This window comes from Physcomitrium patens, chromosome 2 (genome assembly GCF_059467195.1).
Source record: "Physcomitrium patens ecotype Gransden chromosome 2, ASM5946719v1, whole genome shotgun sequence".
NCBI classification, from domain to species: domain Eukaryota; kingdom Viridiplantae; phylum Streptophyta; class Bryopsida; order Funariales; family Funariaceae; genus Physcomitrium; species Physcomitrium patens.
In genome coordinates, this window is record NC_143411.1 from 19,402,398 (window position 1) to 19,424,330 (window position 21,933).

A 21,933-nucleotide genomic window follows, 5' to 3' on the forward strand; every position below is an offset into this window, starting at 1 on the left:
TATAGCGCTTCTATATAATTATAATTACATACATGGTACTTGAACATTCATAAAAGATATATAAAAATATCAAAATTCAGTTTTTTTTTCCAACTAGTCTGTTGAAGATACTCTTTAATAATATGAGCATGTTTCTTGTTTTTAGACATTTAAACATACTAAGAATGTCAAATAACATGTATTCACGTATATATATATATATATATATATATATATGTGCTTTGATTTAAATTTTATTCCAATTAAATTTATGATCTAAGATACTGGTACAAGGAACAAACATGAACATTTTAAGTGAAAGTTTTCCATGTGTATACTTATTCCATATGTTACAACTAAGATACTTTTTTAAGAAGAAATATATTCTCCTACTAGTCCATATACTTGTAGTGAAGATTTTGATGAGATTGAAATAAAAGGTGCATAAAATAAAGGTAAAATATTTGCATGCTTAAAAGAAAATGTGTGTACAAAGTGGAATTTACTAAACAATAAATTTAGGAAGTTGTTAAAATCACATCCCAATTTTGTTAAAGCCACACCTTCTTGTGCTGCCTTATGATTCATTCTGTAAGCATCCCCTGTTTCCAACCATATTTCCAACGTCTATCCCCCATTCTTAGCCATAGTCTTGACCCCCTATCCCATCCCAATCATGCATATACTCAAATATGCCTTTCTAGTATAACCAGGAGAATCTATGCATAAATATCCTTGGTTTGCTCATGCAAACACCTTGATTTTGCTAGATTCCTCAATATTTGCTTCAGTGTTGCGTTGTCAAATATAAATATATTTTAGGTCAAAATTAAAATTTCTTTTGCAAATCCTAGTTAGGAGACAATCATGTAGTTAAGTATTCCAAAACAATAATGTTAGTAACAATCCTTATTTCTGAAGACCACACTAGTAATCAGGACACAATACTTGCTGTCAAAGTGTAAAAGACTATTGGCCTCCCTAAATATCAATACCAAACATGATTTCAAGTTTATTCTACTTCCATATTGTACTATCACAACTCCAATCTAAACCTTAATTTTGTTACAAAACTTTGCTTGCATACTTCTAGAACTAATCACCACTCTAAAGTAATATATCCATTCGGGCTCAAAACAACAACATAAACTCAAGCAAACTCCAACCTGCTAATTGGCTTCAAAATCTATATGAAAAAACTCACAATGTTGCAAGATTCTAGAAAATTCATTTTAATCATATTTCAAAAAATTTAGATTTCAATATTATATTACAAATCCAAAATTACACATATCCTCAATGATGGAAACTTTGGGAGAATTGATAACTGAGTGCTTACAATCTGAGATGTACAACTTATAGCACTAATCACTGCACAAAGTTTGAAATTAAAAAGAAACAAGCATACAATAAGTGAGCAAGGATCAACTACTTAGGTATGAAATTCTTTTCTTTCTTTCATGTGATTTATATTTTGTCGATTGATTTATGATTTTCAAGTATGAAGTAGAGTACATAAGCTCCAAGTATACACAATGCCAGTTTGAAGTTTTAATATAAGATTCAAATATAAAGTGGTGGCTTCAAACTAGTATCAATATTGAGTGGCCATGGGTTTCACAGAAGCCAATTTGGAACAAAATATTTGTTGCTATTGTATATTCTTTGCTTGCAATTTTGAACCAATTTTCTTGTTAGAATTGGGTTTGATCTAAAGCTTGCCCATCAACTATTAGAGCTCTTAGATTGGACTCTATTTTTATTTATTTTATTTATTCTTTCTTTTTATTTAACGGCTTCTTTTAATTCCATCAAAAGTCAATAATTGGGGTACTTACAATAATAAAATAATATCCAATCCTTTTCTAGTAGATCAATTATTAGGTTGTCAATTATAGACTAGAATTTTGGAAAATTTTGGGATGGGATGGGATAGAGAAGATGGTTGGAAATAGGAGATGGGGATTGTAAATGAATTTAGAGATTGGGAGCTAAGACAAAATGAATCATGAAATAGCAAGAAAAGTGTGGCTTTAACAAAATTGGGATGTGGTTTTAACAACTACCTAAATTTAATGAAAAAGAGTATATGTAAACCTTTGGAGTTAAGCTAAAGTCTTAATATTATTTGTATTAGAGGCTTGAATATACTATAAAAGAAATTAGAAATTAGAAATTAGAAAGTTAAGTGTATTTTACATATACTACATATGATGATAGTATATTCCTAATTAAAGAAATTGAGCTTATAAATTAAGTCTAATACTATAATATAATATTTTAAAAAAATTTACATTATATTTTATTGTTTAAAAGGAAAAAATCATCTCAAAAATATGATCTAATTCTTCTTTGATATCTATTATTAGTATTAGATTATCTAGATTGATACTTCTTTTATCATGTGTAGGTTAGTTTGTTTACAAGTGAGGTTAGATGTGATAGTTGATCATCTTATCATTGACGTCCATATTCAATAGATTAAAAATCTCATTAATTTATGCAAGAATCTTGTAAACTTAATTGGTATAGATTAAAAATGATTTTGCAGAATGAAGGTTTTTATGACATATTTGTAATCTTCTAGAGAAGACAAGTGTCACAAAGTAGGATAAAAGAGCCCCACTCAAAAAAAACATACTAGCAAAGATGATTTGTGCTACAAGATTAATGGCTATATTATATACAACTGTCATTGAGATAAAATTTTAATATCTAATTCAAATGCTATATAGATTGTATGAAAGATAAAATCAATTTGGCATATTAACCATTATTATATTTAGTATTTCAAGATGATGATCTTTATTGATTTATATCAAACATCACAAGTGCATAATATAGCACAAGAAGTCACATATTTAAGGAACGATTGTAATCTAATTATAAATCCTATTCCAAGTTGCAATTTAAGAAATTCTATTCTGAAGTCAACATGAACCATATTAATTTATACTATCAATAATGTATTTTGGTAGATAAATAAAAATTAATGTTTTCCAAATAATTTTTGTTCGATGGTATGTATGGCCAAGTTCTTGCTAGACAAAAATAATAATAACAATAATAATCAAATAGAACAAAAAAACAAAAAAAAAATAATTCAAATGCTTTCTAGTGTGGAAATTAAGACTACTTACAGAGTACCTTCTATGCTATGCAGATTGTTAAGATTTAACTTAAAATATGTGATTTATATACAATTTACTTGATATGTCAAAAGACAGATGTCATAACATGACAATCTATACATCATGGAACCATCAAATGTAAAAAGTAAAAAATCCATAGTTTTCTTTTGTTTCCAAAACTATTTGACCTATTAACTAAATGTTTAACATAACTTGGCACTTTTCTAAGGTAGCAACTCAAATAATATGTATTTTTTAATATCCAAACTCATTCTCTAGTTCTAATGCAATTGATAAAAGAAGTGAAGCTTCATTTTGTCATTTATACTTCTTAGAAACAAACTTCTGAATAAACTCTTAAATACATATATATATATATATATATATATAATTAACATATTATACTCCACAAAATAATAAAATGTGTTTTTAAATTTTTATATTGAAATTGAATCTAAATCAATAAGCCGAATATCTTTAATTATTTATCACTAATTATTATTATTTTTGTACAAGCCTTGACGAGTATTTCCCTCCTTAAGCAAAAAAAAACTCTAATCCCTATTTCTTAAAACATTTAGACATAAGGTGACATTTTTTACTAAATTATATTGTATAAATTTCCTTAAAAAAACCTAAGAATATGTAATTGTTATGCCACATTCAAAGCTAAGTCAATCTTTTATTTAATAAATTTATTATTTTAAGAGTAAAAACAACTGAATCATTGAAGTAAGATGTATAATTTAATAAGATACAAGAAGCTGATGAAAAAGTGTGTATAAAAATATATTATGTAAACACTTGTGTGAAATATAATCAAACATTATAAAAAAATAATGATCTTATATATTATGAATTCTATTATAAATTGAGTTTAATTGTTTATGTTCATGGTACTTTAAAAACAAAACATATTATAATTATTTCTTATCTAATAATATATTAAAAAAATTAAATAAAATTATAAATAAAAAATTATAAAATCAAAGAAAACTTAAGAAATTAAATAAAGAAATTTAAAAGAAACATATTGTATAAACATGTTTCTTTACAAATGAAATTTCTATTGTAAAGTTTTAATTAAAATGCCAATTATGTAACCATGAAAACTTTCATAGAAAGAGAATAAAATACAAACAAAAAAGCCAATGATAATATCTGCTTTGAAAGCATAAGTTTTGAACCAAACAACAACAAAAAGTTTGAATGAATGTTTGAAAACAAAAATGTTACAATTAAAAATCAATCTAATAATTGCATTATTGCATATATTCCATAAGCATAGCAATTCTAGACAAGCCACAACATAACCTTTATTATAGCTATTAAAAATAGATGCAAGAATAAGACCATCTTTAATCTTATTAGTATCTTTTTGATATTTTTAGGTTTAGTTTAAGATTTTAAGAATCTCTTTGTAATTGGCAAAACCACTTCATCTACATTTCTATCTTATAGTTGTCTCTTCTTTCATTACTTTCTCCATTTGTTTGAAAAGTGGATAGATTACACAATTCTTTCAAATACGTTATTGAATTTTTGAACAATTGCAAATTGTCCACCTTAAACTGACATTTTTTTCATTTTAAATTATTTATTTTCTTACAAAAAAATGGACAATTCATCATTGTCAATTTTTCTCATTTGGTATTAGCAATTGTAGATAACCATCTTTTTTGTTTGGCTTGTATATTTGTTGTTATTATTTATTACAAAGACATAAAAAATAAAAACTATAAATGTTAATCTTAATAGAAGTAAAATTAGATTTGTAACTATTATATATCTTTATAAGCATTTTATAACTTTCTAAAAAAAAAAATTATGACTTAGAATTCTAAATCATAGAAGCACTATTCCTCTACCTAAGTAAATAATCAATAATAAGGCTCAACGTTTATACCAAGAAGATGTATAACTAAGAGGAGTAAGAATAAGTATATCAAATTTACAAGCACATCCATAAAAACTTACTACTATAATTATATATGAGTCAAAGATTACTATACCAAAGAACTTTGATTGTACAAGATAAAAGTTTCAAGGATTTCTATAACAAGTTAAGAACTTTTTAAGATTACATACTTCTTGTTATTTTAATGGAATGATTTAAATAAGATTAATAGGCACAATTTTAATTAAAAGTAATCTTTATTAATTTGTATCATTAATAAGAAATGATTCATAACTTTTGTGAGATATAAACCAATTTTTTATAAGAGCTAACAATTACTTTTAGATATTACAATTAAAAAAATGTAGCAAAACAAAACTCCAATCTTTGACACAAGAATCCATTTTAATTGTTATCAATGTTGTCAAACTTTAACCTCTTACTTGTGACAAAGTTTGAAATCATAAGGCTCTTATTAATCTAATGTAATATGGTTTAAAAGACAATGTCAAAGATCTATTACTGATTGTATCAAAAGCTAATACATTAGAACAATTCATAATTCAAACAATTACATGCAACAATTAAATTTTTTAAAAGTGCCAAGAGCAAAGACTTGATTAGAGAAGGACAAATCAAATGATGACAATAACTCCTAAATTTTCATGAATATAATAATTAATGACAAGACTTATGCAAATTCATATAATTTAATTCAAATAATTAAAACAAAAAGAAATAGACAACTCCAACTATTATAACTTGTAATTACATTATAAAAAAATAAGTCATCAAATATAAAATTATTGCATCAAATCAAATAGATTTAAAAATGTGAAAAGGTTAGAAACAAAGACATCTAATTGACCTAGGAACCTTGCAATTATACAACTCAATACCAAAACCATCAAGTATAGATTACATGCTACTACCAAATTCCACACCTTGTTTTAAATTTCTTTAACTTGTTATAACTTCAAGTTTACAAATTTCACTTGAAATGCTGACATTAGAGCCTCAACAAGTTTCAGAGATCAAGACTCTACATAATAATAAAATCTAATAATATCAAAACAGAACCAACTCCCTCCAACAAAAGTTATTGCTGGACGAAACATTTGCATTTGAGAATGTTATTGAAGAAACCACACCACTAAACAGGGGTATTACAAGATGTAGTACCCAAAATTTCTTCAATATCATTAAATGTCCTTCAAATCTTGTGGGAATAGGTCTTTCTTGGTTTGAGTTACATAATCTTAATTGGAATTGGAATTTACAAACGATCGACTCAAGATCTAGTCCACATGCCAGTAAACCATCTCAACCTTCGATCGCTGTTCTTTATAGTTCACTATGTAAATGCTAAAGGTATTGTGTTCTTTAAGGGCTTAAGCTGAACTTCCTTCACATGGTGCAACTTAGACATTTGGTCAAAAATAATTAAATCAACAATCAAAACCCACAGCACATTTGTATTGCACCATACATCAATGCTGTTACACAATTCTTTCTGACAATCATCCACATTGCAAAGATAACCGCACTTTCAATATTTGTTTTGCATGCACCACTCAACCAAGCTCAAGATAACATTCAAAAGCCCCTGCACCATGCTCCTAATGCTCCATTCGTTTCGTATAAACTTCTTGAAAAACGCGAGTTCTTTCAAATACGGCGCAGAACAAGCTAACTGTATGATTCAAGCCCGACAAGATAACACTATTCAAACGTAACAGGAACGAAGGAAGAACAGAACAACACAAAATACATCAAACAGCCCTTCATCGCTCCTGAAACCCACTTCTAAACCCTTGTGATTGACGAGTAAAGTCGAAACAAGCCCAAAATCCACACATTGTCTGCTCAGCAGAAACGTGTCAACACTGTGACATGTAGCATTGCACAATCGCGAAACTTGCTTTCGACCCACTGGAACCGAACGAGGTTCTGTCCACATTAGCGCAACGATTCACTCATGATTACATCATATACAGTCGCTGGGTGTTTTCACGCTGGATTCAGGTATCACATCCGCATCGTTGCCTGTGATCGTGGGGCGTTTCTAGGCCACACGGGGAACCACATGAGGCACTGCGTAGGCTCATGCGCGTCCGTCACATGAAAGCACGGCAGTGCCAATCACGTTGTCAACAGGCTTACCCATGTCCAGATCAACTTCCAAGAAATCCAAGCCTACACCAGGCCGTTTCCAGTAGAGGCAAAACAACCTATAGCACACAAGGTGGTTTGCATCAACATGCAACTTGAAGCAATGAAAAACTGTGGTTCAGCACAAAGTGCCTTCCAAGCTCAGCCGCTTCAATATTTGCATGAGGTCTCAGCAGATTGAACGTCATCCAGAGCCTCACTTTTCACCCGCCCCACAAAACCAAACCAATGCGTACTTGGAACCTGGAAGATGACTCTCAACCTAAGCACCACAGCTGTAGCAAGCCAAGATCCCCTCCAGGATCTGCTCAATCTATGTGCCCGTTCCACCCTACATGCAATGCTCTCACCGCGCACAAACAACAACAACATCTTGTACCCTGAGACCCAGACAGCTCTCACGTCGAAATCCAGCCATCAAATCGATCCAAGTACGCTGCAAATTCTACCGGGACAGAGGTACGACAGAAACAACTCAGCGCGGGTCCGAACTAAAACATCATGTATCCGTCAGAAACCTCACTGCGCTGGCATGACAAACGTGACACTAATGTGCAATCTCCGCATCAACGACCAAACACAGAACGCCCTTCAGCACTCCACCCATGCTCACACAACCCGGTTCTAGTCACAAACATATACAATTCGGTGGCAACTTCAGCGTGATCAGACGTAATTCGCATTCAACGTGGTACATTCCGGCAACATGAAAACGCGGCACAGAGCCCCCGCTTCTACATTTTCTCACAACCCGCAGCTCGCCCAACGCTCGTGCCTCAGTCCTCCTCCTCCGCATCCTGGTCCGCAATGTTGAAGTACCGCAACTCGTACACATTCCTGTCCTTGTTCGATGCAATCACTCGCAGCCAATCCCTCACGTTGTGCTTCTTCAAGTACTTCTTCGTCAAGTACTTCAAGTACCTGCACTCATCCACGCACGCAATTCACCCACCATCAGAAACACGAAACTCCCTTGCACGCGTAACGGTTGCATGGTGAAGCCCCTCTAGCATCCCCACGCTCCACACTTCTCACAGTCCGACCGGAGCCATGAAATTCATACATGACGGGCTCCAATGCCCTGGCTCTGACCCAAGTCGTACCGTACTACCGTGAAACCCAACAAGCCCAAACTGTCACTGCTGCAAGTCAACGCTCTCATCATTTGCCATCACTCCTGCCAATTGCTAAAGAAGGGCACAACTGCCCCGCTCACAACTGCGCGGCGCCTCCTCTCCGTCCTACATTCTATCCACACCCCCCCCCCCCTGCCCATCCGCTATTCATCTCTGGTAGGCGATCGAACCCTAACTGACTGTAGGCTAGACGCACTAGCGCAAATCCCAGCTTAAATTGCTCTCGACGACCTGGTCTCCGAGTTCATCCGTGTGCGCAAGTCTCTGCGTCCCCAAAGATCCAACATAACAATGCGGATGCATGAGGCAAGTGGAGGCGAAAAAAGGAGCGAGGGGATGAAACGGACGCACCTCTTGGAAAAAGAGCTCTCGGAGGTGACGCTGATCTTGTTCTTCTCGCGGGAGATGGACACAGCGCTGCCGAGCACGCCGGCCTTGCCATCGACCTTGATGCGGTCGTTGAGGAACTTCTCGAAGGAGGCGATGTCCATGATCTTGTCCTCCACGGGCTTGCCGCAGTCGATGGTGAAGGTCTGGGCCTTCTTCTTCCCCTTGACGGGCGCCACTTTCTTGGCGGTCGCCATGCCAGGCATGATGGTGGCGGGGCAGAGGGGAGGGAAAGGGGAGAGCACAGGCGAGGCGAGGCGAGGCGAGGCTCAGTGAGCAGAGACTCGCTGCAGCGAACTAACGAGGCGAAAGAGAGGGACCATGTGTCCGCTGTGCGACTCTAAACCCTAAGCCCCGCTCCGCAGCGCAGCGCCCATCTCCGTGGCCCCGAATGGATGATCCCCCTCTTGCACCTTCTCCGTCGCACGTCAAATGATAATCTACGCATGGAAAGGGCGCTGCCAATCGAGTTTGCTCATGCCTCAATTCTCTGCCTCGACTTGAATTGTCGACTGCTTGCGGTGCTTTTGTTGTCACCAATGTATGTTTGTTTAGGAAGTAAATTGGGTATATTTAATGTGGTTTGTTTCAACCTATGATTTACAGCCCCTGATGTAATATAATCATGTATATATATATATATATATATATGATTTTTGTGATTTTTTTTAAACAACAGTATTATTTTTATTTTTTTATTGCATATGAAAAATATGATTTTTTATTATCTGAATATTTAATTTATTAATTTAAATGAATTTTGAGTTAAACTGAATTGATTTTAATATTTTTGTCTTTATCATTTTGAAGATAGGGGTTCTTGATTATATTCAATCAAGTATATTTTGAGACAACAACATTCATCTATCTTTGTGCAAATACGTGGATTTTTGAGCTTTATTGTGATGTTCTTTTATAATTTTATAAGTTTTTTTTACTAGTAATCACTAAAATTGCTATTTTTTAAATCAAAATATGCATTTGTTATAAATTGAATGGAAACTTTGCAAATAATAGACATAATATAATTCATGGAAGTAAAAGTTTTTTTCTTTTATAGTTTCCAAGTAATAGCAATTTGCTATATAGTTATCAATTGTTATTTATTGCAAAGTTAATTCATGTTGTGCATGATGTTGGCATATCTTGCTATATATTGAAGGCAAATAAAGTAAGTAATATATTAGTTATCAAAAAAAGTTCATTTTAAAAAATTTAATAATTTTTTTTTGCATATTTTTAATTCTATTATGTTATTTTTTTGTCTTCTAGATAGCTATCTAAGACATGAATCTTGAGGATCAAAAAACTCAATATATCCTTGTGTATATTCATAAGAATAGATATTCACTCAAAATTAATATAGTATGAAAACTATAATGGTTGCTGCCAATGATAAGTAGATTAAAAATTCTTGAATCAAAAGTAAGCTTTAAAAAGATATTGATTAGAGTGAAGAAGGTTTCACTCTTGCCTCTATATATACTATCTACTAGGAACCATGTGGCTACATCCTATAGGATCTCCAATACATATTTAATTTACAAGACACATGTCTTAACTTAAAAGGTAAGTTTCCTACATGTATACCACATTGTTAACTTTCACTACAAGCTATCTACATGTGAGATACATGGCTAATTTTTTGGCTAAGTTCCTAACCTATCAATTAATTATAAATACGTATAAAATCAAATATTTGTTTATGAAGCTTTGTAATAAGATAGTATTAAATCTATCTACATTTACTTCTACCTAGCACTTTTTATCTAAGTAAATATATATATTTTTTATATTATTTTCTTTTTTAGAAATAAGTTTCATAAAGAGTGGTCATTATATATTTAAAAATTCTAAAATATGGAAAATTGTATTTACTATATATTTTGATCTTTGTTCCCTTCAAAGGTAGATGGTAGATCCTCTCAACCGTCAATAATGTTTCATTTCAAGGTAGAAAGACCACCATGCTATTTGATTGTTTTTGAGACCTTTATAACTTCTAAATAAGGAAAACCAACAACCAACATATTCATTAGCTAAATCAGCAAATGTTAGCACTTAAGTTGAATATGCTAGTTGTTGGTTCTTTGTATCTTTAGCACTATAATTACATCAAAATTACAAACAACGATAGAATATAAAATATAATCTTTCTTGAATTAGATATCTTTTATAGCAAAGATTTAGTATTTATCATCTTTATTTTTATAAATAACATTGATGAAAAGCATCAATTTTTTTTACATTTATAAGATTCTTAGTTGACTCCTAAGTAAATTCACTAGTATCATATCTGTACTAATGAATAAGATATTCCAACTTATTTCGGCGCCATCTTAAGAATAAGATTTCTTTTACCTCAAATTCTTGATTATTATCCACTTCTATAAGAGGAAGTAGCATTTGTCTTTTTTCTAAAATATTTATTGTCTTATATGACTGAAAGTAAGATATGTAGAATATGATATGGATCTTTATAGACTTTAATAGATGTAATCAATAAGTAATTTGATAAATTTTTAAAGAAATAAAAAATAATTCAAATTTATGATAATTCAATTTGTTACAAGAGAGACTAATCTTGATATTATGATAAAATAATCATATGTTATTACCAATATAGAATTGAGGTTGTTCCTTGTAATAGGGCATTTGCATTAATCATTTGTTGTTCTTAAGCTTATTTTAGTTTTACCTTCATTATTGTATGTAACTTAGATAAAAAATTTACTAAATCTTTTGTCACAGATTATCAACTTTTAAAAATTCAAAAGCATGAAATTGTGGATGATAACTATAACTAAAAAGAAAAAAAATTTATTGTAGAGGAAAATGTATCATGTTATTATAAGCAAACTCTACCAACAATAAAAGAGTTGTCTAATCATCTTGTTAGTAGTTGATAATATACTTCGAATACTACTCCAAAACTTGATTTATACATTGTTGTATTGTAATTGTTTATAATATATAAAAAATTAATTAAAATATATAATATATTTATAAGTCTTGATATATATTAGAATAGTTAATAGGTTAATTTAAAGATCATAGATGAAGATTCAAACTATTAAGAAGCTTATTTGAAGGAATGAAAGCAAGATATGGACGATTGAAGGTAAGGAATGAAGGTCTTTATTCCTATTAGTCAAAGATTATAATCAATACACTTTCAACATGTTGTTTTCAACCATAATAAGGATTTTGATGACTTCAAAAGGAAAATTTAAGAATCAAAAGTAGAAGTTATAAGGTTTAGAATTTAGATTACAATTTTTGCAAAAACTTTAGAGGATTTAGAGTTAGAATAAAGAAGTTATAGCCATTTGAAGTCAAAAGATCTTTTAAGACATACTATTATTCTTTTAAAGACATGAAGAATTGTATAACAACTTTTAGAAATTGAGAGATATAGATACAAGAGTAATTTTAAGATCTATCTCTTTTATAAAGGAATTTTTATATTTAGAGTTTATATAAAGGAATTATAAGAAATTGAAGACATCATGTCAAGGACAAGAACTTGATAAAAATAAATAAATAAGTGAGACTTTTTTCAAAGAAAGATGATAATAATAGAAATAATCAAATATATATATTAAGAAAGGAATTAAAATAGCTATTGGTAAAAGAAAAGAAAACTAGAGACCCTTGAAACTAAACTAGAAGCAAGAAAGGAATTAAAAAGAGTGAAGAAGGCTTCACTCTTGCCTCTATATATACTATCTATCTAGGAGCTACGTGGTGACATTCTATAAAACCTCCAAAAACGTGTTGACTTTCTACAACACGTATCTTAATTTGCAAGGCAAGATTTCTATGTGAACGCCACATAATCAGCTTGTTCCACAAGCTACCAACATATTTGTATTAGGAACATAATCCTTAGAACCTTTTAGAGACAAGTTTCTAGAACCTTCTCGAAGCTTCTTAGTTGGTAGAAGATATTAGGGACATAGTCTTTAGAACCTTCTAGAGATAAGTTTCTAGAACCTTCTAGAAGCAAGTCTCTGGAACCTTCTAGAAGCTTCCTAGTTAGTAGAAGTTGCTTGAGAAGCTTCCTTAATAGAAGTATATATTGGAATCGAAGCTAAAGAGTTCTTCAGTCTCGACAACACATCTCTTGGAGCTCTAGTTCACCTCTCTGGTGTTGTTCTCATCTGATTAATCTAGTTATTGCCTGTTCTTCTTGAACCTCTTGTTAGATCTCGAGTCTGTATTTCTGTATTCGTGACAGTTTATCGAGATTGCACTCACCTTAGATATCAGAGCTAGTTTCTTCTTTATTAGAGTGTGGATTACCCCTCTATTTTGAAGTGCTCTAACGTTTTAGAGGTTGTGGATTACCCTCGTCTAAACTGATACTTCATTTGTTACAATATTGGAGTCTTATTCTTCTTGGAGAGAGTAGATTACCTCTTTTCTTGAAGCTCTTAAGGTATTTTAGAGGTTGCGAAGTACGCTCCTCTAAACCAATATTGTCTTCTTGTAGAGTCATTGCTATCCTTCTCTTAGAATGGCCGGGGGCCAAGACATTAGTATGACTGAAAGTTCAGAGTCCAAGTTGGATACTATTATGAATGCCCTCGCTGCGTTATCGCAAAGAATTGCAAAGATTGAAGGAGTCATTGCAAGGCTTCATAATGATGGAGCATCTAGGATGGCACAATCTAGGTTGCACCAGCCTCAAACTTTTGTACTTAGAGAAGCAACATTGCCTCAGATTCGACAAACACCGCTGGTTCTACAACATAAGGAGCCTCGAGTTAGCCTTCCGAACAAGTTCGATGGTACGCGTTACAAGTTTCGAGGATTCGTTAACCAAATCAAATTGATAACAGTTTTACAGCCCGAACGCTATCCAATGGAAGAGTCATATGTTGGGCTTGTTGGAACCTTACTTACAAGACAAGCTCTATCATGGTTTGCTCATTTTTTTGAGAAACGATCCTCCATATTAAACAACTTTGAAACCTTTTTGGAGGCGTTTGCGGAAGCATTTGGTGAACACGACAAGGTTTGATGGGCTACAACAAAGATCCGTTCACTACGACAAGGGATGCGCTCTACATCAATCTATGCATCGGACTTCAGGCAATTAGCATACGACATCAATTGGGATGAAGAAGCATTGATGAGTCAATTCTATTGGGATTTAAGGGATGATGTGAAAGATTTGCTGTTAACTCTTCTTGATCCACAAATGCTCAATGAAGCTATTAGTTAAGCTGTGAAGTACGATAACCGGCTATTCCAACGTCGCCAAGATCAACGTTCAAGACAACATACGATTTGCCATGCCCCAACTATGTTGGCAAGCAGCGTGAATTCACATTCAGAGATAGAAGACATGTAAATTGATGCGATACATGTCAAATCCCTTACTCTAGAAAAAAAAAAACCAGCGTATGGAAGAAGGTCTATGCTTGTATTGCGGTGAAGAAGGCCACAAAGTTGAAAACTATCCCAAGAAGCCTAATCCACGTATTGTCAAGACTAGGGGCGTATTTATTCAAGAAAACAAAGATGCCAAGCCACAATAGGAACCGTGCGGCTGGACAGTGAAACATCGCAACAACAACCAGGTTCCTTTCTTTCCACTCAACCTGCCCTTTGTTTTACAATCCCTTTATTTAATGGCCCTCAAAAATTGAGAACCTTAGCATTATTAGATTCAAGAGCATCTGCTTGTTTCTTAGACAAAGAATTTACAAAGCACCATAAGATCCCTTTAGTACAAAAATCCAAACTTGTTCACGTTGAGGTCATAGATGGTAGTGTCATCCATGAATCAAAACCTATAGAAGTGACATTTAAGGGCCATAGTAGTCATATTATTTTCAATATTTTTAGAACCCCATCAAATCCTGTTATTCTTAGTCTTTCCTGGTTGGAAAAGCATAATCCATCTATAGATTGGAAGTTGCGGAAGATGACCTTTCCCACAAAACCATCTAAGAGCAAGCCTAGTAGAAAACTCCGAATAGAGAAATCCTTATTTATTGGAGCAAGAGCGTTTATAAGATTGTCCAAGGAAGGCACATCGTTTGTCATTTATGCGGCTCCAACTATTAGGGAGAAGATCTCGACAACAAGTATATTGGAGCAATATAAGGATTTTAAAGACATGTTTCAAAAGAAAAATGCTGACATGCTACCGGAACACAGACCATATGATTGCGCCATAGACTTACATGAAGGAGCACAACCGCCTTTTGGCCCAATCTACAATCTATCGCAGATGGAGTTGGCGGAGTTGCGAAAGTACATCGATGAGAATCTAGCCAAGAACTTCATTTGTCATTCAAAATCGTCAGTTGGAGCACCCATCTTATTTGTGAAGAAGAAAGATGGTTCATTGCGGATGTGCGTAGACTATCGAGGCCTTAACAAGGTAACAAAGAAGAATTGTTACCCGTTACCCTTGATTTCTGGTCTCTAAGAACAACTTGGACGTGCAAGAATTTTTACAAAAATTGATCTAAGGGGAGCTTATAACCTCATACGAATCAAGGAAGGAGATGAGTGGAAGATAGCGTTCCGTACAAAGTATGGCCATTTTGAATATAATGTCATGCCCTTTGGTCTTATCAATGCTCCAACAGTCTTTCAACATATGATCAATGACATTTTCCGAGAGTACCTTGACGATTTTATTGTCATCTATTTGGATGATATTCTGATATTCTCCAAAAATGAGGAAGAGCATGAAAAGCACGTTCGTTTGGTCTTGGAGAAACTATGCGAGCGAGGACTATATGCTAAGTTGGAGAAGTATTTATTTCACTAAATAGAGATGGAGTTTTTGGAGTTCGTTGCGACTACGGAAGGCTTAACGATGGACCCCAAGAAGGTAGAAGCAATCATGTCTTGGGAGGTTGTCAAGGACAAAGACTCGATGAGGGAAAATATACAAAAAGGCTATCTCGATATAATAAGTCAAAATATAAACAAGTAGGTATATTAAAAAGAAACTGGAATGGCTATTGCCACAAGACAAGAAACTAAAGACTCTTGAACCTGGACTAGAAGCAAGAAAGGAGTTGACAAGAGTGAAGAAGCCTTCACTCTTGTCTCTATATATACTATCTAACTAGGGGCTACGTGGCGACGTTCTATAGGACCTCCAATATGTGTTGACTTTGTAGGACACATGCCTTGACTTACAAGGCAAGTTTTTCTACGTGTGGGCCACATAGTTAGCTTGATCTTAAAGCTAACAACATGTGTGGCACATGGCCAACTTGTTGACCACGTTTCTAATCCAAAAAGTCAATTAAAAACACCTATGAAGTCAAAGCAGCGTCTAGGAAGTTTCTAGGAAGCTTCTATATTAAATATTATAGAATTAACTTACTTTTAGCTACTTTTACTTACTTCTACCTATTTCTATATGTAATTATTAGCTTACATGATTATGGCCGTGATATTACCCCCTCTTTTAGAGACGAGTTCCACGAGGAGCGGTCATCATATGTTGAGGAAATCTATGATGCGACGAATTGTATTCGCCACATACTCTGATCTCTGTTCTCTTCGAAGATGATTGATAGGGCCTCTCAACCATCGGTAGTGTCCCATACCAGGGCGGGAAGACCACCCAGTTATTTGATCATTGTTGAGGCCTTCGTAACTTCCTTCGAATAGAATATTCGGAACACCATCAGGAGTTGTTCCTACCTCTAGCAAAATCACCAAACATCGAGAGTCCCTTCCCAAATCGTGATACCAAACGAGTTGTATCTCACCATCTGTTCGAGGAAGCACATGTCGTTCTTGAAGATCTTCATCTCGATTGCGTCGTCTTGAAGGTTGTGACAATCGTAATGTCTCGTCCGACAGGTCAGCAAATGAAGGTTCTTGAGTTGAATCCGCTGGTTGTTGGCTCTCCATCTAATTAGCGTCACAAATGCAAAGAAGTTACAAACAAGGATAGGAAATTGAATGTTATCTTGCCTCAATCTTGTCTCTTTTATAAGAGAGATTTTCATCTTGGTTTTGATGGATGTCGTTGATGAAAAACTTTGACTTTAGCTGATGCATTTCCTAGATTCCTGGATGGCTCCCATGTGCATTCACTAATATCATATCCGTGCCAATGAACAAGATATTCCAGCTTATTTCGGCGCCGCCTTGAGTCTAATATCTCTTCCACCTCAAATTCTTCATTATTATCTACTTCTATAGGAGGCGGTGGCATTTGTCTTCTTCCTTATATATCCACTGTCTTATATGGTTCAAGAAGAGACACGTGGAATACAGGATGGATCTTCATTGACTCCGGTAGATGTAACCGATATGCAACTGGGTTGATCTGTTCAGAAACAGAAAAGGGGCCAAGCCTACGATAGTCCAACTTGTCACAAGGTCGAGTAGTCTTGATATTGCGACGAAGTAGCCATACCTTATCACTCACATTGAGTTGTGGTTGCTCCTTACGATATAGATCTACGTTTATCTTTTGTCGTTCTTGAGCTTCCTTCAATTGCGTCTTCATTATTATATGTAACTCTGACAACCAATTTGCCATATCTTCTGTTGCAGGATTATCAACTTTTGAAAAATCAAAAGTATCAAGTCGTGGATGATAGCCATAATTGGCAAAGAAAGGTGTTTGTTGCGTGGAAGAATGTACCGTATTATTATAAGCAAACTCTGCCAATGGCAGAAGGGTTGTCCAATCATCTTGTTGGTAGTTGATAGTACACCTTAAATATTGCTCCAAGACTTGGTTTACGTGCTTTGTTTGTCCATCAGTTTGAGGATGGAAAGCCGAAGATAGCTTTATGTCCACTTTTAAAATCTTGAAAAGGGTCCTCCAAAATCTTGACACAAATTGAGTTCCCCTATCTGATATGATATCTTTAGGTAATCCATGATAGCGATAGATATTATCAATGAAAAGCTTAGCTGTTTCTTCACCTGTGATAGATTTTGTACATGGCACAAAATGTGCCATCTTGGTGAAACGATCTACTATCACAAATATAGAATCATAAGATCTTGAGCTTGAAAGATCTGTGATGAAATCCATAGAAACAGAAGACCATGGTTGTTCTGGTATAGGTAATGGCCGAAGAAGTCCGTAAGGTCGATGACGAGGAATTTTTGATCTTGAACAAATATCACATGATTGTACAAAGTCTTTGACTGACTTCCACATTTGTGGCCACCAAAAATCTCTTGATATGAGTTCCAAAGTCTTATTATATCCAAAGTGCCCTGTTGCTGGAAAGTCATGACGTGCTTGAAGAACACGTAAACGTGCTTCTCCTTCTGGAACATATAGGCGTCCTTCAAAATATAATAGATTATTCTTGAACTTGAACTTAGAAGAATCATGAGACTTGGAAGAATTATTCTCGATATCATAAACAAGAGGGTCTGAGGACATACTGGACTGGATTTGCTTGAGAAAAGTTGAATCAACAATCAATGTTGATTTCATTGCTCGGAGATGAAATTGCTCCGGTTTCAAGAGGACCGTTCTTTGTTGCTCAAAAGCTGCATCTCCTTCTTTTGGTGCAAAATAAGAACGTCTAGATAGGGCATCGGATAAACCTTGTTATTTTTCTGGCCGATAAGTGATAATGAACTCGAATCTTGACAAAGACATACTCCAACGAGCTTGACGACGATTCAACACGCGTGTTGATATAAAATACTCGAGGTTCTTGTGATCTGTATATACAGTGACTGGACTAGAAGCGCCTTCTAGATAATGATGCCATTCTTGAAAGGAATCCACGATCGCAACAAGTTCTTTATCGTGGATCTCATAATTGATCTCGGCTGCTGAGAATTTTCTTGAATGAAAAGCTATCAGATGAAGTTTGTCATCTGTTCCTATTTGTGATAAAACTGCACCCAAGGCAAAATCTGATGCATCTGTTTCCATAAAAAATGCCTTGGAAAAGTCAACACGATATAAGATTGGTGTAGAGACAAACGATGTCTTCAAGGCTTCAAATGCTGCTTCCACTTCTTGATTCCATTGAAATTTATCTTTACTAGTCAAACGTGTAAGTGGAGCTGCAACTCGTGAGAAATCTTTGATGAAGATCCGATAGTAATTGGCAAATCCCAAGAAACATTGGACATCTCTTACCGTCCTTGGAATCTTCCAATCCATGATTGTTTGGACTTTCTTAGAATCCATCATGAGACCATCATTTGAAATGATGTATCCTAAAAAGTCAACTTGAGTAGTGTGAAATACACACTTTTCCATCTTGGCGTACAATCCTGCATCTCTAAGTTTTTGTAATACTTGACAAACATGTATTTCATGTTCTTCGATGTTCTTAGAATAGATCAGGATATCGTCTAGATAGCAGACGAAAAAATTGTCTAAGAATTCACGAAATACATCATTCATGAGATGTTGAAAAGCAGCTGGTGCATTCGTGAGTCCAAAGGGCATGACATTATATTCGAAATGTCCATACCTGGTTCGAAACACAGTCTTCCATTCATCTCCTTCTTTGATCCGTACTAGATTATATGCTCCTCTTAGATCTATTTTTGTATAGATCTTAGCTTGATTCAACTGGTCAAGGAATCCTGATATCAAAGGCAATGGATACCTGTTCTTGATTGTGATCTTGTTTGAGTCCTCGATAATCAACACACATTCGTAAAGATCAATTTCTTTATGAATAGAATTGGAGTTCCTGTTGGAGATTTTGAATGGCGTATGAAATTCTTCGTTAAATTCTCGTCAATATATGTCTTGAATTCAGCCATCTCATCTTGCGATAAACTGTAAATTGGTCCAAATGGTGGCTGAGTTCCTTCCTTGAGGTCGATTGAACAATCATATGGACGATGCTCAGGAAGAATATCTGCATTCTTTTTCTCAAAAACGTCTTGATACTCCTGATATTGACTTGGAATGCCACTTGAAGTCTTTACGTTTTCAGAAATAGGTGCAGCATAAATAGCAAAAGTTGATCCTTCTTTTGCTGCGTGTATAAATGCTTTTGCACCTATCAGTACGGGTTTTACTATACTAGACTTATAATTTTTTACTTGGTTAGTAGAATTATTAATAACGCTCTGAGAAAAGTCAAGTTTACGCGAATTCTAATCTATTCGAGGGTTATATTTTTCTAGCCAGGATAAACCTAAAATAACTGGATTGGACGGGGATTTAATTATGTTAAAAGCTATGTAGCTATCATGACCGTCTATTGTTACTTTTATAGGATGAGTTTCATGAGTGACATCTCCAGAAGACAAGGGACGACCATCTATGACTTCTACATGTACTCGTTTAGGTTTCTGTACAAAGGGTATTTTACGACTTTTAACAAATTGTTCATCTAAAAAATATGCTGAGGCTTTCGAATCTAATAAAGCAGAGGCTTTGTAATTCTTAGGTCCTAAATATAAGTCTATTATAAAACAAGGAGAGGGTTCTGAGGAGAGGATAGGACCTTCATTAGGAATTGTACAAGGTTCCAGCTGCACGGTCCCTATTGTAGCTGGACGAATCCGTTTTCCGACATGTTGTCTTCTTTGACTGTCGTACCCCTCATTTTATAGTTGCGTCGTTTCTTTGGACAATGTTGAGCAGTGTGCTTAGGTTCTCCGTAATATAAACATAATCCTTCTTGACGACGACGAATCTTTTCTTGCTCAGTTAGAGATTTAAAACGTACCGCGTCAATTTGCATGTCTTCTACTTTCGAATGTACGTTTGGCAAAGATGTTGATGTTGCCATTGAGTAATAACGTTGAGGTTCTCGTAAATGATTCTCAGATCGAAATTCAAAAAGTCGATTATCACATTTTATCGCAAAATCGATTGCTTGACTCAAAGTTTGAGGATCAGGTAAGTTGAGCATCAATTTCTTTACTTCGTATTGCAATCCATAAAGAAATTGACTAATGAGTGCAATATCATCCCACTTGATGTCAATTGCAAGTTGTCGAAATTGTGAAGCATACACTATTACTGAGCGATTTCTTTGTCACAGAATTTGGATCTTATTTGTTGCAACACGAGTTGCATCGTGTTCACCATACATAGATCGAAACTCCGCCAAAAAAGCTTCCAAATTGTCCAATATTGGATTTCGTCGTTCAAAAAAAGACGAAAACCATGATAATGCAGAACCAGAAAGTAGAGTGCCAATAAACCTGACTTGTGATCTTGGAGTTGGATAGCTTTGCGGTTGAAGTTCAATTGCCAATTGTACTTGATTGATGAACCCTTGAAACTTAGATCTCGTACCATCAAATTTCTCGGGTAAGGCAATTCTTGGTTCTCTAGTGCTTACAAGATGTTGTACAATTGGAGAAGGAATGTGATTTGTTGTAGATGTTGAAGCAGCTCCGATCATTTCTATATTCCCACTTTCTTCTATTCTTGTTCTTTCATGTGTTCGTGAATTGAGTTGATGCATCGCAAGCATTAACTCCCTCATTTGTTCTTGCATTTGTGCCATTGCACTCTTCATTTCAACAAGCTCTGCCATAATGACACTAAGAAAAATTTGTTTAATACTGCTCAAGACAAAAGAAAAGAAAGACTTGATAACAAAGAAGATACTAAGAACAATATCAGTTTAGAAGTGGGTAATCCGCAAACTTCTAATACGCTTATGTCTTGTCAAGAGAAAGGGGTAATCGACTCTCACTCAAGAAAAACAAAGCTCTGATATTGTAAGTGTACTCTTGTCAATCTGTCAAGGACAAAGACTCGATGATTGAAAATATACACAAAAAGGCTATCTCGATATAATAAGTCAAAATATAAACAAGTAGGTATATTAAAAGGAAACTGGAATGGCTATTGCCACAAGACAAGAAACTAAAGACTCTTGAACCTGGACTAGAAGCAAGAAAGGAGTTGACAAGAGTGAAGAAGCCTTCACTCTTGTCTCTATATATACTATCTAACTAGGGGCTACGTGGCGACGTTCTATAGGACCTCTAATATGTGTTGACTTTGTAGGACACATGCCTTGACTTACAAGGCAAGTTTTTCTACGTGTGGGCCACATAGTTAGCTTGATCTTCAAGCTAACAACATGTGTGGCACATGGCCAACTTGTTGATCACGTTTCTAATCCAAAAAGTCAATTAAAGACACCTATGAAGTCAAAGCAGCGTCTAGGAAGTTTTTAGGAAGCTTCTATATTAAATATTATAGAATTAACTTACTTTTATCTACTTTTACTTACTTCTACCTATTTCTATATGTAATTATTAGCTTACATGA

At 34.3% G+C, this 21,933-nt stretch overlaps 1 protein-coding gene across 1 annotated transcript; it reads right to left on the reverse strand.

Annotated features, from left to right (window-relative positions):
• Window positions 1–7,823: 7,823 nt before the first annotated feature.
• LOC112279092 (large ribosomal subunit protein eL22y) lies at window positions 7,824–9,004 on the reverse strand. The gene is made up of 2 exons (XM_024513203.3): window positions 8,667–9,004; window positions 7,824–8,100 (listed from the first exon to the last, which is right to left on the reverse strand). Exons 1-2 carry the CDS (start codon window positions 8,906–8,908, stop codon window positions 7,956–7,958), a joined length of 387 nt encoding a protein of 128 aa, XP_024368971.1. The 5' UTR covers window positions 8,909–9,004; the 3' UTR covers window positions 7,824–7,955.
• Between the last annotated feature and the right edge of the window lie 12,929 nt (window positions 9,005–21,933).

What these genes read in the sequence shown, in the direction of transcription:
- LOC112279092 (XM_024513203.3), bottom strand. Translation starts at nt 8,908, where the DNA reads ATGCCTGGCATGGCGACCGCCAAGAAAGTGGCGCCCGTCAAGGGGAAG. An exon ending in GAGAGCTCTTTTTCCAAGAG is followed by an intron (nt 8,101 to 8,666) that starts GTGCGTCCGTTT and finishes GGATGAGTGCAG; the next exon opens with GTACTTGAAGTACTTGACGA.